Source organism: Salvelinus namaycush, chromosome 10 (genome assembly GCF_016432855.1).
Source record: "Salvelinus namaycush isolate Seneca chromosome 10, SaNama_1.0, whole genome shotgun sequence".
Taxonomy (NCBI): Eukaryota; Metazoa; Chordata; class Actinopteri; order Salmoniformes; family Salmonidae; genus Salvelinus; species Salvelinus namaycush.
In genome coordinates this window covers 33,340,785-33,365,428 of record NC_052316.1, presented here as the reverse complement: position 1 = coordinate 33,365,428, position 24,644 = coordinate 33,340,785, and the positions used below count along the sequence as shown (strand labels likewise).

The following is a 24,644-nucleotide window of genomic DNA, read 5'->3' as shown; positions in this document are numbered from 1 at the left end:
ACAGCGCAAACTGTCTCTAACCAGAATATAAAGAGAAATGGAAGGCCCTGTCGCACAACTGAGCAAGAAGACAAGTACATTAGAGTGTCTAGTTTGAAAAACAGACGCTTAACAAGTCATCAACTGGCAGCTTCATTAAATAGTACCCGCAAAACACCAGTCTCAACATCAACAGTGAAGAGGCGACTCCGGGATGCTGGCCTTCCAGGCAGAGTTGCAAAGAAAAAGCCATATCTCAGACTGGCCAATAAAAATAAAAGATTAAGGGGCAAAAGAGCACAGACACTGGACAGAGGAACACTGCCTAGAAGGCCAGCATCCCGGAGTCGCCTCTTCACTGTTGATGTTGAGACTGGTGTTTTGCGGGTACTATTTAATGAAGCTGCCAGTTAAGGACTTGTGAGTCGTCTGTTTCTCAAACTACACACTCTAATGTACTTGTCCTCTTGCTCAGTTGTGCACCGGGGCCTCCCACTCCTCTTTCTATTCTGGTTAGAGACAGTTCTCTGTTCTGTGAAGGGATTAGTACACAGCGTTGTATGAGATCTTTAGTTTCTTGGCAATTTCTCACATGGAATAGCCTTAATTTCTCAGGACATGAATAGACTGACGAGTTTCAGAAGAAAGTGCTTTGTTTCTGGCCATTTTGAGCCTGTAATCGAACCCACAAATGCTGATGCTCCAGATACTCAACTAGTCTAAAGAAGGCCAATTTTATTGATTCTTTAAATCAGAACAACAGTTTGCAGCTGTGCTAACATAATTTCAAAATGGTTTTCTAATGATCAATTAGCCTATTAAAATGATAAACTTGGATTAGCTAACACAACGTGACATTGGAACACAGGAGTGATGGTTGCTGATAATGGGCCTCTGTACGCCTATGTAGATATTCCATAAAAAATCTGCCGTTTTCCAGCTACAATAGTCATTTACAACATTAACAATGTCTACACTGTATTTCTGATCAATTTGATGTTATTTTAACGGACAAAAAATGTGCTTTTCTTTCAAAAACAAGGACATTTCTAAGTGACCCCAAACTTTTGAACGGTAGTGTATGTGTGTGTAGAGTGTGTGTGCTGGCGTGTGTGTGCGTATGTGTGTGTGAATATCACACTCATGTTGGACATAGGAAAAACATTTCCTTGGCTGCAACTTATCTAGATTAATGACAGAATGTATGGTACTTAAAAAGTATTATTAGATTGGTTAAAGTTTTTTTTTACAGTATGTGTTGCAGAGTTTGTCAGGGTTATGCAGGGTAGTGCAATGGTTGAAATGCATACTTTGCTCCAGATTCAAAGCTCAAAGGGCAGCAATGATTTAGCAACAAGTTGTATACAACTTGTTTGTGAATAATATGACAATTATAAACCATAGTTTAAACAAGTTAACCATATTCATCTATAGTTTAGATAATGATAAAAGGGAGGGATACTCATAGAAATCAAGGTTATGTCTCATATACAATAGTATTCAGGTCAAATAGCACATGAGCACTGTTTTCTGATTGAGAAAAATATATTCACAAAAAAGCATTGTTATAAACCATTTGTATTTCTCTGTTGTACTCATTCTGTTGTTTAAAAACTACTGAAAGGATTCTACAGCAGACCAAAGTTCAGACAATCACTCAATGGCACTAACACTCGAAGCACTAACACTATCAATGGAAGCACTATCACTATATGGCAGAGCATGTTGGGTATTTCATTACAAAAGAAGCACCAGTCAAAATTCCTCATTTCATGTTAGCCAAGACAAGCATACAGTTGTCATTCAGCATGAATATGTCTGGTTCAAGAGCAGCCCGACAGGAAACAATATATCGGGAGCACTACAAGTATCCCACAAAAACATCCACCATCGCTCTGGAGTGGGGAATTAAAAATCTGAAAAACAGGAAAAATCCAACAAAAGAGTGTAAAATTGCTTGACGAGTCTAAGTTCCAGGCACTCCAGATGGGTTTTACATTTTAAAAGCCTTTATCTACAGGGCATAGAGCAGTTCAAAAAATGTAAAGTCTCCAACATGTTTCAGCATAGAGCCTTCATCAAAGTGTAGGTGAAAGAGAAATAGAAAACCAGCCCAAATTCGCTTCCGGGAGAATTAGATACAGTGATAAGTGAGCTTTGCAGCCTCCTGTCCACAACTCTGGACAGTATTGGACACTGTTCTGCACATTATTAATGCATTTCTGCAGTTCCAACATGCAGTAATCCATTAAATATCAATATCAATTGTCACCACAAATATTTTATTATCATTAATGATTTGTGTATGTGTACAGGTGTATGATGTATGGTGGGTGGTTGCAGAAAAACATAAAAACTTTAGTCTATGTGTTGTCCAATGCATTCCGGCCTGTTATTCACCCGCTTTCCGAGAAAAGGCGTTGATACCAGTAGATGCAGGCTGGGTAGGAAAATTGGTTGCAGGGATGTTGGTAGTGGAAGGGAAAGCAAATAGGGAAGTGGGAGGCGTCTCCTGAGGAAATACACATAAATGATGTTACATTAACGCCCAAGACCCACTGACCTAGTATTGCACAATGACGTAACCGACGAATACATACCGAGGGGCACTAAGGATGCAGATGTAGGATCTTAATTTGACCAGTATTGTCATAGCAAAATAATCCTGCAGCAACAGGATTTGAACGTTTAGTCCATAATGTTGCTTGATCGGTGGTTAGGCTATTAGCTGGACAAAAGTAGGCTAAATGAAAAGTGCAATACTGTTGATTTATCCTGTGTTAGTGCGGATTTTCAATTAATTTATATAAATCACGAAGCTCATCTGCAACAAAAGAGTGATCAAATTAAGATCCTTCAGCTGTACTAAGAGTCATCACTCGGAAAGTCAGCCACCTTACACTAAATTAATTTTACGGCACTAGGATACGTTAGGTTTGCTTATCTCTCAGAACCTCCAGTTTAAGGGGCATACATAGACTCAATAGCTTCTCCATGGTGAGTTTTGAGAGTTTACTGTCATTGACATAAGGAAAGCTACTTGTTTCTGATTATGTAATCATGTATTTAAGATGTTTCTGAAAAGCTTTACTTTGACAATTGGTAGGTTATATTTGCATTGTTAAAAACTATGTTTAACTTACAACAATTTATCAGCCCGTTAGTCTCAAACATTTTAATATACTGTTATCACTTAATAACAAAAAACAATAAAATCCTTCAAATTACTTGTGACTTGACTTATTGGCATATTTAGAGCAAGTTTTAAAAATCACTGTTTTAATCTAACTTGCATGATACAATGCTCTCAGGAAAGTAGTAGTTAAACCTCTACCATTTATGACACAAATAGTTATTGTATCATTGTAGCTTATGCTTTATCATTGTAACTTATGGATCGTAGCTGTACAATTCAGATGCTATGGACAACAAAATAGCTAAACTACCGTATTTATGCAGAATGTGTTGCAAACATTGCCATTGAACTGGAAAGAGTTGGTTGACCGACAGCAAATACCATACCCTACTTAGAGCTAGTGCTTAAAGGACAGCAAATACCATACCCTACTTAGAGCTAGTACTTAAACGACAGCAAATACCATACCCTACTTAGAGCTAGTGCTTAAAGGACAGCAAATACCATACCCTACTTAGAGCTAGTGGCTAACCTTCATTAAAAAGGTTCAATGGGTCTACATTCAAACTAAACATCGTCACCACCTCCAATGGGTCTTATGAGAGGTACAAGGAGATCAAATTATCTGAATATCATAATAATAATAATAGCCAAAACTGCCTTAGTGGTTAATTTGAAGAATCCTTTTCATTTTAAAAGATTGTTTTCAACTAAGTTCATAATTTTCTTGCCCATCATCATCAAAATAGTATTATGTCCATCGACATCATTTGTTGGACTGTAAACTACAAAACCTAAACTTGAGATCACTGACTTGACAGCGCACGCTGTTATGTCCCCCATCTAACAGCTAGCTAAGAGTTAACAGTAGGTCTGCTTGACCCTTACCATAGTGGGAACTGGGTCAGCTGAGTCTGCATCCTGAGACGCCTCACTTTGCTCCTCTTTGGGTTTGTGTTTGAACCAGCCGCTAAACCACCCTGACTTGATGCTCTGATCAGACACAGACACAGAGAGAGACAGAGAGAGAGACAGAGAGACAGAGAGAGAGACACAGAGAGAGAGAGAGAGAGAGAGAGATGGACACACAGAGATACACAGAGAGAGAGAGAGAGAGAGAGAGAGAGAGAGAGAGAGAGAGAGAGAGAGAGAGAGAGAGAGAGAGAGAGAGAGAGAGAGAGAGAAAGAGAGAGAGAGAGAGATAGAGGCTTATTAAAACAAATTCTGGTTCTTATCTGATGCTGTCGACATGACGACAGGCATCAGGCTCCACCCACCTGTTTTGGTTGGATTTTGTCCGGCTCTGAGTCCTTGCCCTCCTGCGTGATGGTGGCCTGGTGCCCTCCCTGCTGCCATGCCTGCTGATCTCCATAATCATACTCCTGGCCATAGTGCTGACCATACTGCTGACCATACTCTGCCACTGGCATCATGCCAGCATTTATTTGGACCCCTATCTGCATAGGACAGACAGATATACAGACTGTCATTTGACATCTCGATGGACACAAACAAGACGCATGACCTCATCTGAGTCTCACAAATACATTTATCAAACGATTTCACATGCTTGATCAGTTTTTTTAAAGTTTTTATTTGTTTATTTATTTATGTTTTACATATAAAATACAGCACCACTGACAGAAACAGCAGGTGCTCAGGAATAAATCACTGGAAATCTTTACAGAGATTAAATTTGTATGCCCCAATAGGGGGTATGTTCGTGTATATACATGTAATGTATGTTTGGTAGCCAATAAAACTCTCCTGAGCACTCACCATGCCTGGGCCAGCAGAAGGATCAGCCCCTAGAACAATACAATGAAATCAAAGCATGAGGTCCTCATATCACAGTTAACAGAAACATGCAAGAAGATTCATAAAATGAGTAAAAAGGAGTTACATTAAATGAGCATGTTTCATTGTAAACCACCAGAAACAGGGTTGAATCACTAGTATGTTTGATCAATCAAAACCAGGGCCTTCATCCATTTTCTCACCTTCCCCTGCTGAAGGAGGACAGTCCAGTGTAGGATGCTGAGGTGAAGGCTGAGGCGGAGGCTGTGCAGTGTCTGTGTAGTAGTAACTGTGGTCCTGGCCTCCCACCACAGGTGACACTGCAGGCTGAGTGTTAGAAGCCATGACCGGCAGCGGAGGCTGGGTGTTGATCTGCTGTGGCTGCACGTGCTGTTGTTGTTGCTCTTCTGCTGCTTTGTAGGAGAGGAATTTAGCATCCAGTCCCTGGTCATCTCCCCTTGCAGAAAGGTCACCGGTGTCTGATTCTACAGCGAAACCAAAGGAGTGAAGACAAAAATTACAACACTGGAGTGCGTCCCAAATAGCACCCCATTCCCTATCAAATCACTACTTTCGACCTGGGACATGGTTCAAACACTGTGCAACTGGTTGATAGGAGGAGCCCTCTGATGAGTCATCATGCAACTCTGATACATGAGACACTCCCCCCAGGTGGAATAAGAGGGTACCACACCATACAGACACAGACAGACACAGAGCAGAGAAATACTGGATGTGGCACAAATGGTGGCCATACATCACCCAAGTGGATGAAGTGAGTTCCCCCTTACTATGTAACCTCTTTGAGCATCAGGAAAAGTGCTATATGAGTCCAATAAATTGTTATTAATTGTCCATTGAAATAATGATCTGGGACTGTAGGTTTACCTGAATACACTCTGCTCTCCTCATGGGCCAATGCACTCCCGTCTGCTGCTGACTGGTATGTATCACTACAACCACTGCTCCCCATCTAAGCAAATAGATACGTTTTAACCATAGCATCATAATGTGTAGAGAATGTTTTGGAAGAGACAAAAAATACACAATTAAGATCATATGAGCCAATTGAAGAATTTCAAACGGTCTGGTATTGTTTGAAATATATAATTTAAATGGTACAAAGGGATTCTAATGTAGTAATACAAATGTTACCAGTGTCTATGTAAGGTCAACCATTGTGCTGACTGAGGCAAGTTAGAAACCTGAGTCTAGTCTTGCCAGCTGGACTATAGTAAGTACTTACCACCTAAGCAACCTTGACAAAAGTGCCAACTGACATAATTTCACTCACTTGACAACCTACCAGTACCAGTGGATTATAGGCTAATACCAATTTAGGTGAATCTTAAGATCCAACTACAGTGAGTCCCATTTACTACCATTATTCAATCAACTCTATACAAGGATGTTTATACCCAGTAAATACAGTGGGGCAAAAAAGTATTTAGTCAGCCACCAATTGTGCAAGTTCTCCCACTTAAAAATATGAGAGAGGCCTGTAATTTTCATCATAGGTACACTTCAACTATGACAGACAAAATGAGGGGGAAAAATCCAGAAAATCACATTGTAGGATTTTTAATGAATTTATTTGCAAATTATGGTGGAAAATAAGTATTTGGTCAATAACAAAAGTTTATCTCAATACTTTGTTATATACCCTTTGTTGGCAATGACAGAGGTCAAACGTTTTCTGTAAGTCTTCACAAGGTTTTCACACACTGTTGCTGGTATTTTGGCCCATTCCTCCATGCAGATCTCCTCTAGAGCAGTGATGTTTTGGGGCTGTTGCTGGGCAACACGGACTTTCAACTCCCTCCAAAGATTTTCTATGGGGTTGAGATCTGGAGACTGGCTAGGCCACTCCAGGACCTTGAAATGCTTCTTACGAAGCCACTCCTTCGTTGCCCGGGCGGTGTGTTTGGGATCATTGTCATGCTGAAAGACCCAGCCACGTTTCATCTTCAATGCCCTTGCTGATGGAAGGAGGTTTTCACTCAAAATCTCACAATACATGGCCCCATTCATTCTTTCCTTTACACGGATCAGTCGTCCTGGTTCCTTTGCAGAAAAACAGCCCCAAAGCATGATGTTTCCACCCCCATGCTTCACAGTAGGTATGGTGTTCTTTGGATGCAACTCAGCATTCTTTGTCCTCCAAACACGACGAGTTGAGTTTTTACCAAAAAGTTCTATTTTGGTTTCATCTGACCATATGACATTCTCCCAATCTTCTTCTGGATCATCCAAATGCTCTCTAGCAAACTTCAGACGGGCCTGGACATGTACTGGCTTAAGCAGGGGGACACGTCTGGCACTGCAGGATTTGAGTCCCTGGCGGCGTAGTGTGTTACTGATGGTAGGCTTTGTTACTTTGGTCCCAGCTCTCTGCAGGTCATTCACTAGGTCCCCCCGTGTGGTTCTGGGATTTTTGCTCACCGTTCTTGTGATCATATTGACCCCACGGGGTGAGATCTTGCGTGGAGCCCCAGATCGAGGGAGATTATCAGTGGTCTTGTATGTCTTCCATTTCCTAATAATTGCTCCCACAGTTGATTTCTTCAAACCAAGCTGCTTACCTATTGCAGATTCAGTCTTCCCAGCCTGGTGCAGGTCTACAATTTTGTTTCTGGTGTCCTTTGACAGCTCTTTGGTCTTGGCCATAGTGGAGTTTGGAGTGTGACTGTTTGAGGTTGTGGACAGGTGTCTTTTATACTGATAACAAGTTCAAACAGGTGCCATTAATACAGGTAACGAGTGGAGGACAGAGGAGCCTCTTAAAGAAGAAGTTACAGGTCTGTGAGAGCCAGAAATCTTGCTTGTTTGTAGGTGACCAAATACTTATTTTCCAACATAATTTGCAAATAAATTCATTAAAAATCCTACAATGTGATTTTCTGGATTATTTTTTCTCATTTTGTCTGTCATAGTTGAAGTGTACCTATGATGAAAATTACAGGCCTCTCTCATCTTTTTAAGTGGGAGAACTTGCACAATTGGTGGCTGACTAAATACTTTTTTGCCCCACTGTAGGTAATCATCTCCAACACAAACAGAGGAACATGTGAAAATGTGACAGAGAGAGACATGACGAGTACAATGGTGATGCATTGTGGTGTGGTCACCTGTATGCCCTGCTGTCTGTATCTCAGCTGCTGTAGCCAGTCAGGCTCCTGTCCAGGCCTGTCGTCAGCTGTGTCACTGAGCTGTCCCATTCCCTCACACTGCTTCAGACGCTCTGCCAGCTGGGAGGGGTGGACACACACAAACAGGGAAAGTGCTGAGCTAACACACACACACACAGTGTTTTTAAGACACTACTGTACATTAGTGCCTAATCTGGTACCCTCTGGAACAGGTCATTTTTTAATTTTTTATTGAACCTTTATTTAACTAGGCAAGTCGGTTAAGAACAAATTCTTATTTACAATGGCCGGCCTGCCCCGGCCAAACCCAGACAACTCTGGGGTAATTGTGCGCCGCCCTACGGGACTCCCAATCACAGCCGGATGCGATTCAGCCTCGATTCAAACCAAGGACTGAAGTGACACCTCTTGCACTGGGATGCAGTGCCTTAGAACACTGCGCCACTCGGGAGCTCAGGTCGTTCCTGTCCATGTAATGGTATTCATTATGACCTAAAATTGAAAACTGATCCTAGATCAGCATTCCTACTCTGAGATGCTTTATGAATACAGGCCCTGAAGTGTACTACTAGGAATGCTAGTAATACAGTAGTAATATTAGTATTGTTATTGCAATACTATTAGTATTAGTATTGCATTCCTAGTAATATTACTAGGAATGCAATATGGCATAAAATGTGTGTATGATACATACAGTACAAGTCAGAGTACGCTACTTTTATAAGCTCTCCCTGCAGACTGTGTTTAGTGTATGTATGGAAGTACATAGATAGGCAGACGCTCTTATGCAGAGCAATTATGGTTAAGTGCCTTGCTCAACGGCACATTGACAGATTTTTCACCTAGTAAGTTCAGGGATTCTAACCAGCTACCGTTACTGGGCCAACGCTCTTAACCGCTAGGCTACCTACCGGCGAAGTACTACATATGATGTATTACACACAGGAGAGAAGCCATTAGTCATTTCCGGTCACAACTTGCAGACTTGTTTACGTGCTGCTGCGCGTTTTGTTGCCAACCTTACTTTGCTACCTGACAACTTTACGGTTTTTACTTTTTAATTACCGTTTATATTTTTAGTTTTTCCCTCACTCAACTTTTTCACTCCGGACGTTTTATCTGGAAATGGTTCGTCAGGACTTCCAACAGCCGAAGCTAAGTAGTAACGTAAACTCACTCACTTTTGTACATCGCCTTGGTCCGTACAATTGACCTTATTTTAGCGCCCCAAAAACGTAATACTTCCAGATCAACTGTAATGTCAATACCATTGTAAAGCACAATTTCTTCCCTTTCCAACAGAATCAATTACATGACCTAAACGCTGCCCGTTTCTGCATGATTCAAGAAGGCAATGAGCCTTCTGGGGGAAATGCTGTAGGAATGCTCAACCGGTGTCGCTCATTCAGCAGACAGAAACTTTCAACCGGTTCTCCCCATTGAGCAGCGAGTCGGAATCAGAGGCCGAGCCTTCTTTTTGTCTCTACTCCTCACGTTACGGGGTTTGAGACGCCGAAGGCTCCCACCATTAGCTCTGACAAATTGAAAACCCTAGTCATTGGCGACTCCATTACCCGCAGTATTAGACTTCAAACAAATCATCCAGCGATCATACACTGTTTACCAGGGGGCAGGGCTACCGACGTTAAGGCTAATCTGAAGATGGTGCTGGCTAAAGCTAAAACGGCGAGTGTAGAGAGTATAGAGATATTGTTATCCACGTCGGCACCAACGATGTTAGGATGAAACAGTCAGAGGTCACCAAGCGCAACATAGCTTCAGCGTGTAAATCAGCTAGAAAGATGTGTCGGCATCGAGTAATTGTCTCTGGCCCCCTCCCAGTTAGGGGGAGTGATGAGCTCTACAGCAGAGTCTCACAACTCAATCGCTGGTTGAAAACTGTTTTCTGCCCCTCCCAAAAGATAGAATTTGTAGATAATTGGCCCTCTTTCTGGGACTCACCCACAAACAGGACCAAGCCTGGCCTGTTGAGGAGTGACTGACTCCATCCTAGCTGGAGGGGTGCTCTCATCTTATCTACGAACATAGACAGGGCTCTAACTCCCCTAGCTCCACAATGAAATAGGGTGCAGGCCAGGCAGCAGGCTGTTAGCCAGCCTGCCAGCTTAGTGGAGTCTGCCACTAGCACAGTCAGTGTAGTCAGCTCAGCTATCCCCATTGAGACCGAGTCTGTGCCTCGACCTAGGTTGGGCAAAACTAAACATGGCGGTGTTCGCCTTAGCAATCTCACTAGAATAAAGACCTCCTCCATTCCTGCCATTATTGAAAGAGATCGTGATACCTCACATCTCAAAATAGGGCTACTTAATGTTAGATACCTCACTTCAAAGGCAGTTATAATCAATGAACTGTAATGAAACAGCAGGGAGCAGGTCTCGAACCCTCGACCTTCTAGCCCGAGTTCCGGCGCGCTATCGACTGTGCCGCAAAAGCATGCTCGTGCGGCAGAGTCGATTTCCGCGCTTATAATGCCAGTGTCGTAACACTACTCCCTCCTTTCAAAGAGCGCGTCCTCCCGCTAGCTTGCGACTCTACGTCTTACAGGAACGCGCTCACCGGCCAAGCACACGCACTGTCGTGGATGCAAGGTCCGATCACTTCTGACACCAAGGTAATGAAACAGGCAGGGAGCAGGTCTCGAACCCTCGCCCTTCTAGCCCGAGGCCCGGCGCGCTATCGACTGTGCCGCAAAAGCATGCTCGTGCGGCAGAGTCGATTTCCACGCTTATAAACCCAGGGTCGTTACAGAACTAATCACTGATCATAATCTTGATGTGATTGGCCTGACTGAAACATGGCTTAAGCCTGATGAATTGACTGTGTTCAATGAGGCCTCACCTGCTGGTTACACTAGTGACCATATCCCTGGTGCATCCCGCAAAGGCGGAGGTGTTGCTAACATTTACGATAGCAAATTTCAATTTACAACAAAAAAAACTACGTTTTCGTCTTTTGAGCTTCTAGTCATGAAATCTATGCAGCCTACCCAATCACTTTTTTATAGCTACTGTTTTACTGGCCTCCTGGGCCATATACAGCGTTCCTCACTGAGTTCCCTGAATTCCTATCGGACCTTGTAGTCATAGCAGATAATATTCAAATTTTTGGTGACTTTAATATTCACATGGAAAAGTCCACAGACCCACTCCAAAAGGCTTTCGGAGCCATCATCGACTCAGTGGGTTTTGTCCAACATGTCTCTGGACCTACTCACTGACACAGTCATACTCTGGACCTAATGTTATGGATCTTAATGTTTTTCCTCATAACCCTCGACTATCGGATCACCATTTTATTACGTTTGCAATCGCAACAAATAATCTGGTCAGACCCCAACCAAGGAGCATCAAAAGTCGTGCTATAAATTCTCAGACAACCCAAAGATTCCTTGATGCCCTTCCAGACTCCCTCTGCCTACCCAAGGACGTCAGAGGACAAAAATCAGTTAACCACCTAACTGTGGAACTCAATTTAACCTTGCGCAATACCCTAGATGCAGTTGCACCCCTAAAAACTAAAAACATTTGTCATAAAAAACTAGCTCCCTGGTATACAGAAAATACCCGAGCTCTGAAGCAAGCTTCTAGAAAATTGGAACGGAAATGGCGCCACACCAAACTGGAACTCTTCCGACTAGCTTGGAAAGAGAGTACCGTGCAGTATCGAAGAGCCCTCACTGCTGCTCGATCATCCTATTTTTCCAACTTAATTGAGGAAAATAAGAACAATCCGAAATGTATTTTTGATACCGTCGCAAAGCTAACTAAAAAGCAGCATTCCCCAAGAGAGGATTGCTTTCACTTCAGCAGTAATAAATTCATGAACTTCTTTGAGGAAAAGATCATGATCATTAGAAAGCAAATTACGGACTCCTCTTTAAATCTGCGTATTCCTCCAAAGCTCAGTTGTCCTGAGTCTGCACAACTCTGCCAGGACCTAGGATCAAGGGAGACACTCAAGGGTTTTAGTACTATATCTCTTGACACAATGATGAAAATAATCATGGCCTCTAAACCTTCAAGCTGCATACTGGTCCCTATTCCAACTAAACTACTGAAAGAGCTGCTTCCTGTGCTTAGCCCTCCTATGTTGAACATAAGAAATGGCTCTCTATCCACCGGATGTGTACCAAACTCACTAAAAGTGGCAGTAATAAAGCCTCTCTTGAAAAAGCCAAACCTTGACCCAGAAAATATAAAAAACAATCGGCCTATATCGAATCTTCCATTCCTCTCTAAAATTTTAGAAAAGGCTGTTGCGCAGCAACTCACTGCCTTCCTGAAGACAAACAATGTATACGAAATGCTTCAGTCTGGTTTTAGACCCCATCATAGCACTGAGACTGCACTTGTGAAGGTGGTAAATGACCTTTTAATGGCGTCGGACCGAGGCTCTGCATCTGTCCTCGTGCTCCTAGACCTTAGTGCTGCTTTTGATACCATCGATCACCACATTCTTTTGGAGAGATTGGAAACCCAAATTGGTCTACACGGACAGGTTCTGGCCTGGTTTAGATCTTATCTGTCGGAAAGATATCAATTTGTCTCTGTGAATGGTTTGTCCTCTGACAAATCAACTGTATATTTCGGTGTTCCTCAAGGTTCCGTTTTAGGACCACTATTGTTTTCACTGTATATTTTACCTCTTGGGGATGTCATTCGAAAACATAATGTTAACTTTCACTGCTATGCGGAGGACACACAGCTGTACATTTCAATGAAACATGGTGAAGCCCCAGAATTGCCCTCCCTAGAAGCCTGTGTTTCAGACATAAGGAAGTGGATGGCTGCAAACTTTCTACTTTTAAACTCGGACAAAACAGAGATGCTTGTTCTAGGTCCCAAGAAACAAAGCGATCTTCTGTTGAATCTGACAATGAATCTTGATGGTTGTACGGTCATCTCAAATAAAACTGTGAAGGACCTCGGCGTTACTCTGGACCCTGATCTCTCTTTTGACGAACATATCAAGACTGTTTCAAGGACAGCTTTTTTCCATCTATGTAACATTGCAAAAATCAGAAACTTTCTGTCCAAAAATGATGCAGAAAAATGTATCCATGCTTTTGTTACTTCTAGGTTAGACCACTGCAATGCTCTACTTTCCGGCTGCCCGGATAAAGCACTAAATAAACTTCAGTTAGTGCTAAATACGGCTGCTAGAATCCTGACTAGAATCAAAAAATGTGATCATAATTACTCCAGTGCTAGCCTCCCTACACTGGCTTCCTGTTAAGGCAAGGGCTGATTTCAAGGTTTTACTGCTAACCTACAAAGCATTACATGGGCTTGCTCCTACCTATCTTTCCGATTTGGTCCTGCCGTACATACCTACACGTACATTACGGTCACAAGACACAGGCCTCCTAATTGTCCCTAGAATTTCTAAGCAAACAGCTGGAGGTAGGGCTTTCTCCTATAGAGCTCCATTTTTATGGAATGGTCTGCCTACCCATGTGAGAGACACAGATTCGGTCTCAAACTTTAAGTCTTTACTGAAGACTCATCTCTTCAGTGGGTCATATGATTGAGTGTAGTCTGGCCCAGGAGTGTGAAGGTGAACGGAAAGGCTCTGGAGCAACGAGCCGCCCTTGCTCTCTCTGCCTGGCCGGTTCCCCTCTCTCCACTGGGATTCTCTGCCTCTAACCCTATTACAGGGGCTGAGTCACTCGCTTACTGGTGCTCTTCCATGCCGTCCCTAGGAGGGGTGCGTCATTTGAGTGGGTTGAGTTGCTGACGTGGTCTTCCTGTCTGGGTTGGTGCCCCCCCTTGGGTTGTGCCGTGGCGGAGATCTTTGTGGGCTTTACTCTGCCTTGTCTCAGGATGGTAAGTTGGTGGTTGAAGATATTCCTGCCTGTTTGGCCCTGTCCGGGGGTATCATCGGATGGGGCCACAGTGTCTCCTGACCCCTCCTGTCTCAGCCTCCAGTATTTATGCTGCAGTAGTTTGTGTCGGGGGGCTAGGGACAGTCTGTTATATCTGGAGTATTTCTCCTGTCTTATCTGGTGTCCTGTGTGAATTTAAGTATGCTCTCTCTAGTTCTCTCTGTCTTTCTCTCTCTCGGAGGAGGACCTGAGCCCTAGGACCATGCCTCAGGACTACCTGGCATGATGACTCCTTGCTGTCCCCAGTCCACCTGGCCGTGCTACTGCTCCAGTTTCAACTGTTCTGCCTGCGGCTATGGAACCCTGACCTGTTCACCGGACGTGCTACCTGTCCCAGACCTGCTGTTTTCAACTCTCTAGAGACCGCAGGAGCGGTAGAGATACTCTTAATGATTAGCTATGAAAAGCCAACTGACATTTACTCCTGAGGTGATGACTTGTTGCACCCTCGACAACTACTGTGATTATTATTATTTGACCATGCTGTTCATTTATGAACATTTGAACATCTTGGCCATGTGCTGTTATAATCTCCACCCGGCACAGCCAGAAAAGGACTGGCCACCCCTCATAGCCTGGTTCCTCTCTAGGTTTCTTCCTAGGTTTTGGCCTTTCTAGGGAGTTTTTCATAGCCACCGTACTTCTACACCTGCATTGCTTGTGGTTTGGGGTTTTAGGCTGGGTTTCTGTACAGCACTTTGATATATCAGCTGATGTAAGAAGGGCTATATAAATACATTTGATGATGTGTATTTGTCAGAGTATCATCATAAAGTGTTCTACCTTGATAAGCTCCCCCAGCAGCACCATGCTGGGCTCCTGCAGTCTGAGTAAAGACATCCCTATCACCTCACAGTAGTGGAAGGCCTGGGACGCCAGCCCAGCATCCAGCAGACGACACGCATACAGGAACTTATACACCTGGGAATGACACAACAGGTTGTAACAAGACAACAACACAACAGCACAATCTACGGTAGCCACATGGAAAAAGCTAAACATAATTTCACTGTGTCCTGGACTAGAGAAAGCTTAATAACAAAATACCGATGGAATCAAAACTCTGTACTGGCTTATGAGTTCCAAATCTGGCAAATTATGGACGAATCATACTAGTCATAAAAAAGCACAAAAAAATTAATATAAACTACCTGGAAGGGGGGGATACAGAAGAATTTATCTCCAAGTCTCTGGCAGTACTCGAATAACTCTGTGCACCGAATGGCAGAATTCTGAGCAAACTCTTTGAATGGCAGACTGTAGGGGAGGAAATACATTCAGTTCTTAGCAGAAGTTGTTTTAAACATTAAAAAGTTACCATTGGGACTACTACTACTTGCTACCTACTAGCTTCCCTACTAAGTCTTAAAGTAACTGTCCAGTGAAAATCTCACTTTTAAAAGTCCATATTCTGTTAACTCATACCCAAATAATGTTGTTGACTTGTCCTATATTCGTATTTTTGGCCAAAGCATACAAAAAAAACACTTCAAATATCCCACCTCAAACTTGTCTCAACAACACCGTTTCCTCATAGAACATGTCATTTTAAGAGCCTGTATACACCCACACCATTCTGTTGTTGGGGTACGCCCACACCATTCCAACACAGAAAAGCTGCTTTTTAACATACTTAATTAAAAACGTTTGGAAGGAAAACTATTTCACTCATATTTTTATTAATTATAAGTAATATTTCATAGAAACACTAGACAGTTTCATCTGGAAACACTAGACAGTTACTTTAAAACCGTGTTAATCTCAATATCAAATGATTTCTGGGTAACAATTAACTACCTTACTGTGATTGTTTTTAATTAAAATGCTAAAAACGAACATAAATTGATTATTAGCAAAGAGCAATTTCTCAAGCAAGAATTTTGATATGACTGTCTGGGAGCTGTCTGAGTGGGGAGGGGAAAACTGAACCCTGTTGACAGAAAGGTTTAGAACTCTTATTGGTCTATTAACTCAGGGTTTCCACATTTAGTTATGTTACAGCCTTATTCTAACATTTATTAAATTGTTTTTCCCCCTCATTAATCTACTCGCCATACCGCATAATGACAAAGCAAAAACAGTATTATAAATTTTAAAAAACTGAAATACCACATTTACATAACTATTCAGACCCTTTACTCAGAGCTTTGTTGAAGCACCTTTGGAAGCGATTACAGCCTCAAGTCTTCTTGGGTATGATGATAAAAGCTTGGCACACCTGTACTTGGAGAGTCTTCCATTCTTCTCTGCAGATCCTCTCAAGCTTTGTCAGGTTGGATGGGTGTCGCTGCACAGCTATTTTCAGGTCTCTACAGAGATGTTAGATAGGGTTCAAGTCCGGGCTCTGGCTGGGCCACTCAAGGACATTCAGAGGCTTGTTACTCCTGCGTTGTCTTGGCAGTGTGCATAGGGTCATTGTCCTATTGGAAGGTGAACTTTCGCCCCAGTCTGAGGTCCTGAGCACTCTGGAGCAGGTTTTCATTAAGAATCTCTTTGTACTTTGCTCCGTTAAACTTTGCCTCGACCTCCCGGGTGGCGCAGTGGTCTAGGCCACCAGAGTTTCTGGGTTCGCGCCCAGGCTCTGTCGCAGCCGGCCGCGACCGGGAGGTCCGTGGGGCGACGCACAATTGGCCTAGCGTCGTCCGGGTTAGGGAGGGTTTGGCCGGTAGGGATATCCTTGTCTCATCGCGCTCCAGCGACTCCTGTGGCGGGCCGGGCGCAGTGTGCGCTAACCAAGGGGGCCAGGTGCACGGTGTTTCCTCCGACACATTGGTGTGGCTGGCTTCCGGGTTGGAGGCGCGCTGTGTTAAGAAACAGTGCGGCTTGGTTGGGTTGTGCTTCGGAGGACGCATGGCTTTCGACCTTCGTCTCTCCCGAGCCCGTACGGGAGTTGTAGCGATGAGACAAGATAGTAATTACTAGCGATTGGATACCACGAAAATTGGGGAGAAAAGGGGGTAAAATATATTTATTTTTAAAAAATAAAAATAAAATAAAAATTAAAAAAACTTTGCCTCGATCCTGACTAGTCTCCCAGTCCCTACCGCTGAAAAACATCCCCACAGCAGGATGCTGCCACCACCATGCTTCACCGTCGAGATGGTGCCAGGTTTCCTCCGACGTGACGCTTGGTATTCAGGCAAAAGAGTTCAATCTTTGTCTGAGAGTCTTTAGGTGCCTTTTGGCAAACTCCAAGCGGGCTGTCATGTGCCTTTTACTGAGGAGTGGCTTCTGTCTGGCCAGTCTACCATAAAAGCCTGACTGGTGGAGTGCTGCAGAGATGGTTGTCCTTCTGGAAGGTTCTCCCATCTCCACAGAGGAACTCTACAGCTCTGTCAGAGTGACCATCGGGTTCTTGGTCACCTCACTGACCTAGGCCCTTCTCCCCCGATTGCTCAGTTTGGCCAAGCGGCCAGCTCTAGGAAGAGTCTTGGTGGTTTCAATCTTCTTCCATTTAAGAATGATGGAGGTCACTGTGTTCTTGGGGACCTTCAATGCTGCAGAAATGTTTTGGTACCCTTCCCCCGATCTGTGCCACGACACAATCCTGTCTCGGAACTCTACGCACAATTCCTTTGACCTCATGGGTTAGTTTTTGTTATGACATGGACAGTCAACTGTGGGACCTTATATAGACAGGTGTGTGCCTTTCCAAATCATGTCCAATCAATTGAATTTACCACAGGTGGACTCCAATCAAGTCAAGAAACATCTCAAGGATGATCAATGGAAACAGGATGCACCTGAGCTCAATTTAGAGTCTCATAGCAAAGGATCTGAATACCTATGTAAATAAGGTATTTTTTTTATTTTTAATACAAATCTAAAAACCTGTTTTTGCTTCGTCATTATGGGGTATTGTGAGTAGATTACAAAGAGTTTTTTATTTTTATTTAATCAATTTTAGAATAACACTAATGTAATAAAATGTGGAAAAAGTCAAGGGGTCTGAATACTTTCCGAAGGCAGTGTATAAAACAGGAAATCTAGTTTTTGGCTGTGCTGGGCCTTTAAGTAGGACGAAGTAGTTTTCATACCAGTCATGCTACGATAATAGCAGCATTATGTTGTGGCATTAGTTCCCGCAATCAATAGCTATTACTTTCATGCCTATAGGGGCATCCCCCTCACATCGATACCTCCATCGTGTATACCACTAAGAATTGGGTGCATGACGTCCCTATTCTGCTTTTCCAAAATTAGCAGCTCGTTTCCTTTCAGCATGGCAAGACTGTCACTTGTGCTCCCTCTCCGGCCTCTAGGTCACCAGGCTGCTTGTTATGGCGCACATCTGTCACCATCGTTATGCGCACCTGCGCGTCATCAGACTCACCTGGACTCCATCACTTCCCTGATTACTTTCCCTATATACGTCACTCCCTTTGCTTCCTTCCCCAGGCATTATTGTTTCTGTTTCAGTTAACTGTCTGTGAGTTGTTTGTGTTTCGTTCATTTGTTTATTCAATTATGCACTCCCTGAACTTGCTTCCCGACTCCCAGTGTACTCTTTACAGAATAACGCCTCACCAAAGGGAAGCATCAGGAGGGCTTTTAATCTGTATTTGTTTTTGTGTTGGAGGTGATGTCGGGTCTGGGTGTCCGAACCGGAGCTACCTGGGAGGCCTCAGCCGGTTTGTCGGCTTCCCCTGCCTCAGCTGGTTCGACGGGTCTCCATACCTCAGCGGGCTCAATAGGCTCCAGTGCCTCGCCCGAGGCAACCGGGGAGGTCTCAGCCGGCTCATCAGGCTCTCACGCCTCAGCCGGTTCGTCAGGTTTCTGCGCCTCTGCGGAGGCGACCGGTCCACTCCTGATCCCCGGAATTGTCCCTTTGGCCGGCGTCCTGCGTCTGGAGCCGAATGCGCCGGGGAGGGGGTATATGTCAAAGGGGGGGGGGGGGGGGGTATATGTCACTCCCTTTGGTTCCTTCCCCAAGCGTTATTGTTTCAGTTTCCTGTCTGTGCATTGTTCGTGTTTCGTTCATCTGTTTATTAAATTATGCACTCCCTGAGCTTGCTTCCTGACTCCCAGTGCACTCGTTACAAATGCATTGCTGTGCTGTTCTACTGTGAGTCCCAGAGGACACCTTGTTAAGAAAACATTACAGGGATCACCCAAATACTGATACCCGCAATCAGGAACTATAACTGTATAACCCAATTTAAAAATAGGTGTCCTCTTCTTCCAACACAAGCAGCTCCTTTCTATTCATGGTGCGAGATTGGTTGCGTCTCAAATAACTGTTGCTGTGCTGTTCAACAGTGAGTCCCAGAGGACATTCCCAGTCGTTAGGAAGACATAAGAGTGAAAGAGGGGATCACCACCCAGAAAGATGACAAGTGAAAGGAGCGTTAATAGAATATGGGTCATATTACAGCTGAGCTCACCTGTTGCAGTTGCCCAGAAGCACCAGTCTCTCGGTCTTGGCTGTGTAGACGCCAAAAGGAGCGTAAGCTGTCAGATAGCAGATATGAGCAGCATGTAACAGCCCTCTGGAGGCTGGGGAGAGACAACACTAAGGTTATGTAACAAATGGCACCATATTTCCTATATAGTGCACTATATAGGAAAAATGGCACGATTTGGGACTCAGACAAAACCTTTGAGGAGAATAGAAACACAGCCACTATATTCAAGTAGAAATGTGTGTGTGTGTCTGTGTGTGTGTGTGTGTATGTCTGTGTGTGTGTATGTACAGTTGAAGTCGAAAGTTTACATACACCTTAGCCAAATACATTTAAACTCAGTTTTTCACAATTCCTGACATTTAATCCTAGTAAAAATTCCCTGTCTTATGTCAGTTAGGATCACCACTTAATTTTAAGAATGTGAAATGTCAGAATATTAGTAGAGAGAATTATTTATTTCAGCTTTTATTTCTTTCATCACATTCCCAGTGGGTCAGAAGTTTACATACACTCAATTAGTATTTGGTAGCATTGCCTTTAAATTGTTTAACTTGGGTCAAACGTTTTCTATAGAATTGAGGTCAGGGCTTGTGATGGCCACTCCAATACCTTGACTTTGTTGTCCTTAAGCCATTTTGCCACAACTTTGGAAGTATGCTTGGGGTCAATGACCATTTGGAAGACCCATTTGCGACCAAGCTTTAACTTCCTGACTGATATCTTGAGATGTTGCTTCAATATATCCACATAATTTTCCTCCCTCATGATGCCATCTATTTTGTGTAGTGCACAAGTGCACCCCCACAACATGATGCTGCCACCCCTGTGCTTCACGGATAGGATGGTGTTCTTCGGCTTGCAAGCCTCCCCCTTTTTCCTTTAAACATAATGATGGTCATTATGGCCAAAAAGTTATATTTTTGTTTCATCAGACAAGAGGACATTTCTCCAAAAAGTACGATCTTTGTCCCCATGTGCAGTTGCAAACCGTAGTCTGGCTTTTTTATGCCGGTTTTAGAGCAGTGGCTTCTTCCTTGCTGAACGGCCTTTCAGGTTATGTTGATATAGGACTCGTTTTACTGTGGATATAGATACTTTTGTACCGGTTTCCTCCAGCATCTTCACAAGGTCCTTTGCTGCTGTTCTGGGATTGATTTGCACTTTTCGCACCAAAGTACGTTCAACTAAAGTAGACAGAACCCGTCTCCTTCCTGAGCGGTATGACGGCTGCATGGTCCCATGGTGTTTATATTTGCGTACTGTTGTTTGTACAGATGAACGTGGTACTTTCAAGCATTTGGAAATTGCTCCCAGGGATGAACCAGACTTGTCGAGGTCTAAAAAAAAATTCTGAGGTCTTAGCTTATTTCTTTTGAGTTTCCCATGATGTCAAGCAAAGAGGCACTGAGTTTGAAGGTAGGCCTTGAAATACATCCACAGGTACACCTCCAATTGACTCAAATTATGTCAGTTAGCCTATCAGAAGCTTCTAAAGCCATGACATCATTTTCTGGAATTTTCCAAGCTGTTTAAAGGCACAGTCAACTTAGTGTATGTAAACTTCTGACCCACTGGAATTGTGATACATTGAATTATAAGTGAAATAATCTGTCTGTAAACAATTGTTGGAAAAATGACTTGTGTCATGCACAAAGTATATGTCCTATCCAACTTGCCAAAACTATAGTTCGTTTACAAGAAATTTGTGGAGTGGTTGAAAACAAGTTTTAATGACTCCAACCTAAGTGTATGTAAACTTCTGACTTCAACTGTATGTATGTATGCGTGTGTATGTGCGTGCGTGTATACCTAGCGTGTCTCCCATGGTAATGATGCTCTTCTGGTGCCCGATTGGATCTCCCGTCTCATTGGACAGCATGACGGCCAGGTGAGGCTCCCAGTCTCTCCATTTGTCACTTCCACAGCACTGAGGACACACACACACTGTCAGTCTATTACCAGATTTTTATATTACAATTTGGTGCAAAATACTGTAAATGTACTGTACGTTGTTAGCATAATTACCAACTACAGTACAATAAACATAACAGCCACTGAAAACATGAACTGGTCAACTACAGTAAATGTGCCAAGACCAGCCCCAATTACACAAGGAAGGGCACAATAGAATAGACAACTATTGTACTGTGGTATGTTTATGTATTTATTAAGCATTGTTTTACCGTGGAAACAGCAGGGATCCTTCCAGAGAGCATTTGAAACAGGGTCTGTAGGGGGTCGTTGGGAGCTAGCTGGCCTGTAAACCTGCCATAGAGATGACCACGTCATGGAAATATTAAATATGTAATATTCAATATTTATATGTAATAGATATGAATATGTAAGGTCATTGTACATGGAAAAAATCCCGCCCCTGCATAGTTCCAGTCACTGAGTGCTGCAAATAGAACCACCCACGAAATGGAAATTCAGAATACTGAATATGTAATGTGATATTAATATGTAATTGATATGAACATGTAAGGTTACACTGTACATGGAAAAATCCAACCCTGTTCAGGGTAATAGAAATAGAAAAGCTCATGTTTTTTGTTTATTGAAAAAAAAGTCAAGTAAAATATTACAAAAAAGAAACGCCTACCGAAATACTGAATATGTAATGGTATATGAAACACTGCGCTGTGTGCTGAGTATGTTGACAACCCCGACACCGACCATCAGATCATGTAAGTGAGGATGTGGATTTTTCCCACAGAACTGCAAACAAACTGCGTGAGGTCCAGACCAATGATCTGCCATGAGACCAAGCATTCCTCCATCCTCCCCGTCCCTATCCCTCACCCCAAGCTTCACTCCTCATTCCCGCAGTCTTCCCCTATTCCTTACCCCCCCCCCCCCCCCCCCCCCATGTACACCCAACCCACTAACCTTGGATCAATAGTGAATTATCTCTAAAAGCACTGTATTGTCTCAAAGATAATGTTGCCCCATGCGCTTACCTGTTCAACACAGTGGTATAGGACCTGTTGTCCATCTTGCTGGCCAGGAACAGGGCGTGGCCCCACAGTCCACTCTTCATGGCCGACTCGAGGGCCTCCTGTGAAAGAACCATAAAGGAGGTGTGGAGGAGATGTGAGTGAGGGGCGGAGGAACCGTGGGAGAAGGCATAGGGGAGGTTTGGGGAGGGATGAGGAGGCTTAGGGAGGGGTGAAGGAACAGTTGGGGAGGCACGGGGAGGCAAAACTCTGTGAAACTCAAGCCTGAGCCTTTTTATTTCACCTTTATTTAACCAGGTAGGCCAATTGAGAACAAGTTCTCATTTACAACTGCGACCTGGCCAAGATAAAGCAAAGCAGTGCAACACAAACAACAACACAGAGTTACACATGGAATAAACAAACGTACAGTCAATAACACAATATAAAAACATCTATATACAGTGTGTGCAAATGAGGTAAGATTAGGGAGGTAAGGCAATAAATAGGCCGTAGTGGCAAAATAATTACAATTTAGCAATTAACACTGGAGTGATAGATGTGCAGAAGATGAGTGTGCAAGTAGAGATACTGGGGTGCAAAGGAGCAAAAGAAATATATAACAATATGGGGATGAGGTAGTTGGATGGGCTATGTACAGATGGGCTATGTACAGGTGCAGTGATCTGTGAGCTGCTCTGGCAGCTGATGCTTAAAGTTGCAATTCGTTCCAGTCATTGGCAGCAGAGAACTGGAAGGAAAGGTGGCCAAAGGAGGAATTGGCTTTGGAGGTGACCAGTGAAATATACCTGCTGGAGTGCGTGCTACGGGTGGGTGCTGCTATGGTGACCAGTGAGCTGAGATAAGGCGGGGCTTTACGTAGCAAAGACTTATAGATGACCTGGAGCCAGTGGGTTTGCGACGAATATGAAGCGAGGGCCAGCCAACGAGAGCATACAGGTCGCAGTGGTGGGTAGTATATGGGGCTTTGGTGACAAAATGGATGGCACTGTAATAGACTGCATCCAGTTTGTTGAGTAGAGTGTTGGAGGCTATTTTATAGATGACATCACCGAAGTCGAGGATCGGTAGGATAGTCAGTTTTACGAGGGTATGTTTGGCAGTATGAATGAAAGTTGCTTTGTTGCGTGAGTCTGGAAGGAGAGTTTACAGTCTAACCAGACACCTAGGTATTTGTAGTTGTCCACATATTCTAAGTCAGAACCGTCCAGAGTAGTAATGCTGGACGGGCGGGGCAGGTGCGGGCAGCGATCGGTTTGAAGAAGGGGATGACCGCGGAAGTTTTCCAATCTTTGGGAATCTCAGACGATACGAAAGAGAGGTTGAACAGGCTAGTAATAGGGGTTGCAACAATTTCGGCGGATAATTTTAGAAAGAGAGGGTCTAGATTGTCTAGCCCAGCTGATTTGTAGGGGTCCAGATTTTTCAACTCTTTCAGAACATCAGCTAACTGAATTTGGGTGAAGGAGAAATGGGGGAGGCTTGGGCAAGTTGCTGTGGGGGGTGCAGGGCTGTTGACCAGGGTAGGGGTAGCCAGGTGGAAAGCATGGCCAGCCGTAGAAAAATGCTTATTGAAATTCTCAATTATTGTGGATTTATCGGTGGTGACAGTGTTTCCTAGCCTCAGTGCAGTGGGCAGCTGGGAGGAGGTGCTCTTGTTCTCCATGGACTTTACATTGTCCCAGAACTGAAGTATCTGGAGGAGACATGAGGTGTGGGGGAGGAGTGGGAGAGTTATGGGCGAGGCATAGGCAGGGGTGAAGGAAGTGTGAAAGAACATGGAAGAGATATGGAGAAGTTGTAGAAGAACACAGGCTCAGGGGTCAGTGTTGGAGGAGTAAGAGGATAGCCCTGGTATAACATTAGTCAGACAGCTATCACTATGCTGTCTCCGTGGTGTTAATCATAGACACTATCTATTCATTTCAGAATAAATAGGAGATTACTTTACCATTTTAAAATATATTATTATATGTTGTTCAAGAGATCACCCTGACCTTCTTCCGTCCAGCCAGGAGAAGCTTGGTGTATCCCTGCATGTCCTTCTCTGTGGACTCAGCCGTACAGGCACTAGTGGCTGTCCCTGTCAACAGATCTGCTCCATCCAAGGGGTCTGTCTCAGGACTGGGTCCCTCACTCAGGTCTATGAGGGTGGTATAAAAAGTGAAAAAAAGGCCAGGACTCACTTAGATATCATTTGCAATTATTTACAAGCTTTGTTTGATTTATTTTTTAACTCATAGCAACATGTCCAACAGACAAAAAACAACATGTCTTCCTCAGTACGTGTGGTGTAGAGTCCTTTACCTATATATG

General features: G+C 43.6%; 1 protein-coding gene across 2 annotated transcripts in view; it reads right to left on the bottom strand.

Moving 5' to 3' along the window:
* Positions 1 to 1,233: 1,233 nt before the first annotated feature.
* The window catches only part of sec16b (SEC16 homolog B, endoplasmic reticulum export factor), a 34,700-nt gene continuing 11,289 nt past the window's right edge, over positions 1,234 to 24,644 (bottom strand). The window contains exons 12-26 of one of the 2 annotated variants that reach the window (XM_039002761.1): positions 24,326 to 24,471; positions 22,332 to 22,429; positions 21,555 to 21,636; positions 21,181 to 21,298; positions 19,351 to 19,462; positions 15,118 to 15,223; positions 14,750 to 14,887; positions 8,041 to 8,160; positions 5,801 to 5,885; positions 5,116 to 5,397; positions 4,895 to 4,923; positions 4,393 to 4,572; positions 4,004 to 4,108; positions 2,380 to 2,491; positions 1,234 to 1,895 (exon numbers count right to left, since the gene is read on the bottom strand). In XM_039002761.1, coding sequence (XP_038858689.1) covers positions 1,888 to 1,895; positions 2,380 to 2,491; positions 4,004 to 4,108; positions 4,393 to 4,572; positions 4,895 to 4,923; positions 5,116 to 5,397; positions 5,801 to 5,885; positions 8,041 to 8,160; positions 14,750 to 14,887; positions 15,118 to 15,223; positions 19,351 to 19,462; positions 21,181 to 21,298; positions 21,555 to 21,636; positions 22,332 to 22,429; positions 24,326 to 24,471 — 1,721 coding nt within the window. In that variant the 3' untranslated portion in view covers positions 1,234 to 1,887. Of the gene's footprint in view, positions 1,896 to 2,240; positions 2,492 to 4,003; positions 4,109 to 4,392; positions 4,573 to 4,894; positions 4,924 to 5,115; positions 5,398 to 5,800; positions 5,886 to 8,040; positions 8,161 to 14,749; positions 14,888 to 15,117; positions 15,224 to 19,350; positions 19,463 to 21,180; positions 21,299 to 21,554; positions 21,637 to 22,331; positions 22,430 to 24,325; positions 24,472 to 24,644 lie in introns of those variants that run through there. The other variant, XM_039002760.1, reaches the window with a different exon arrangement.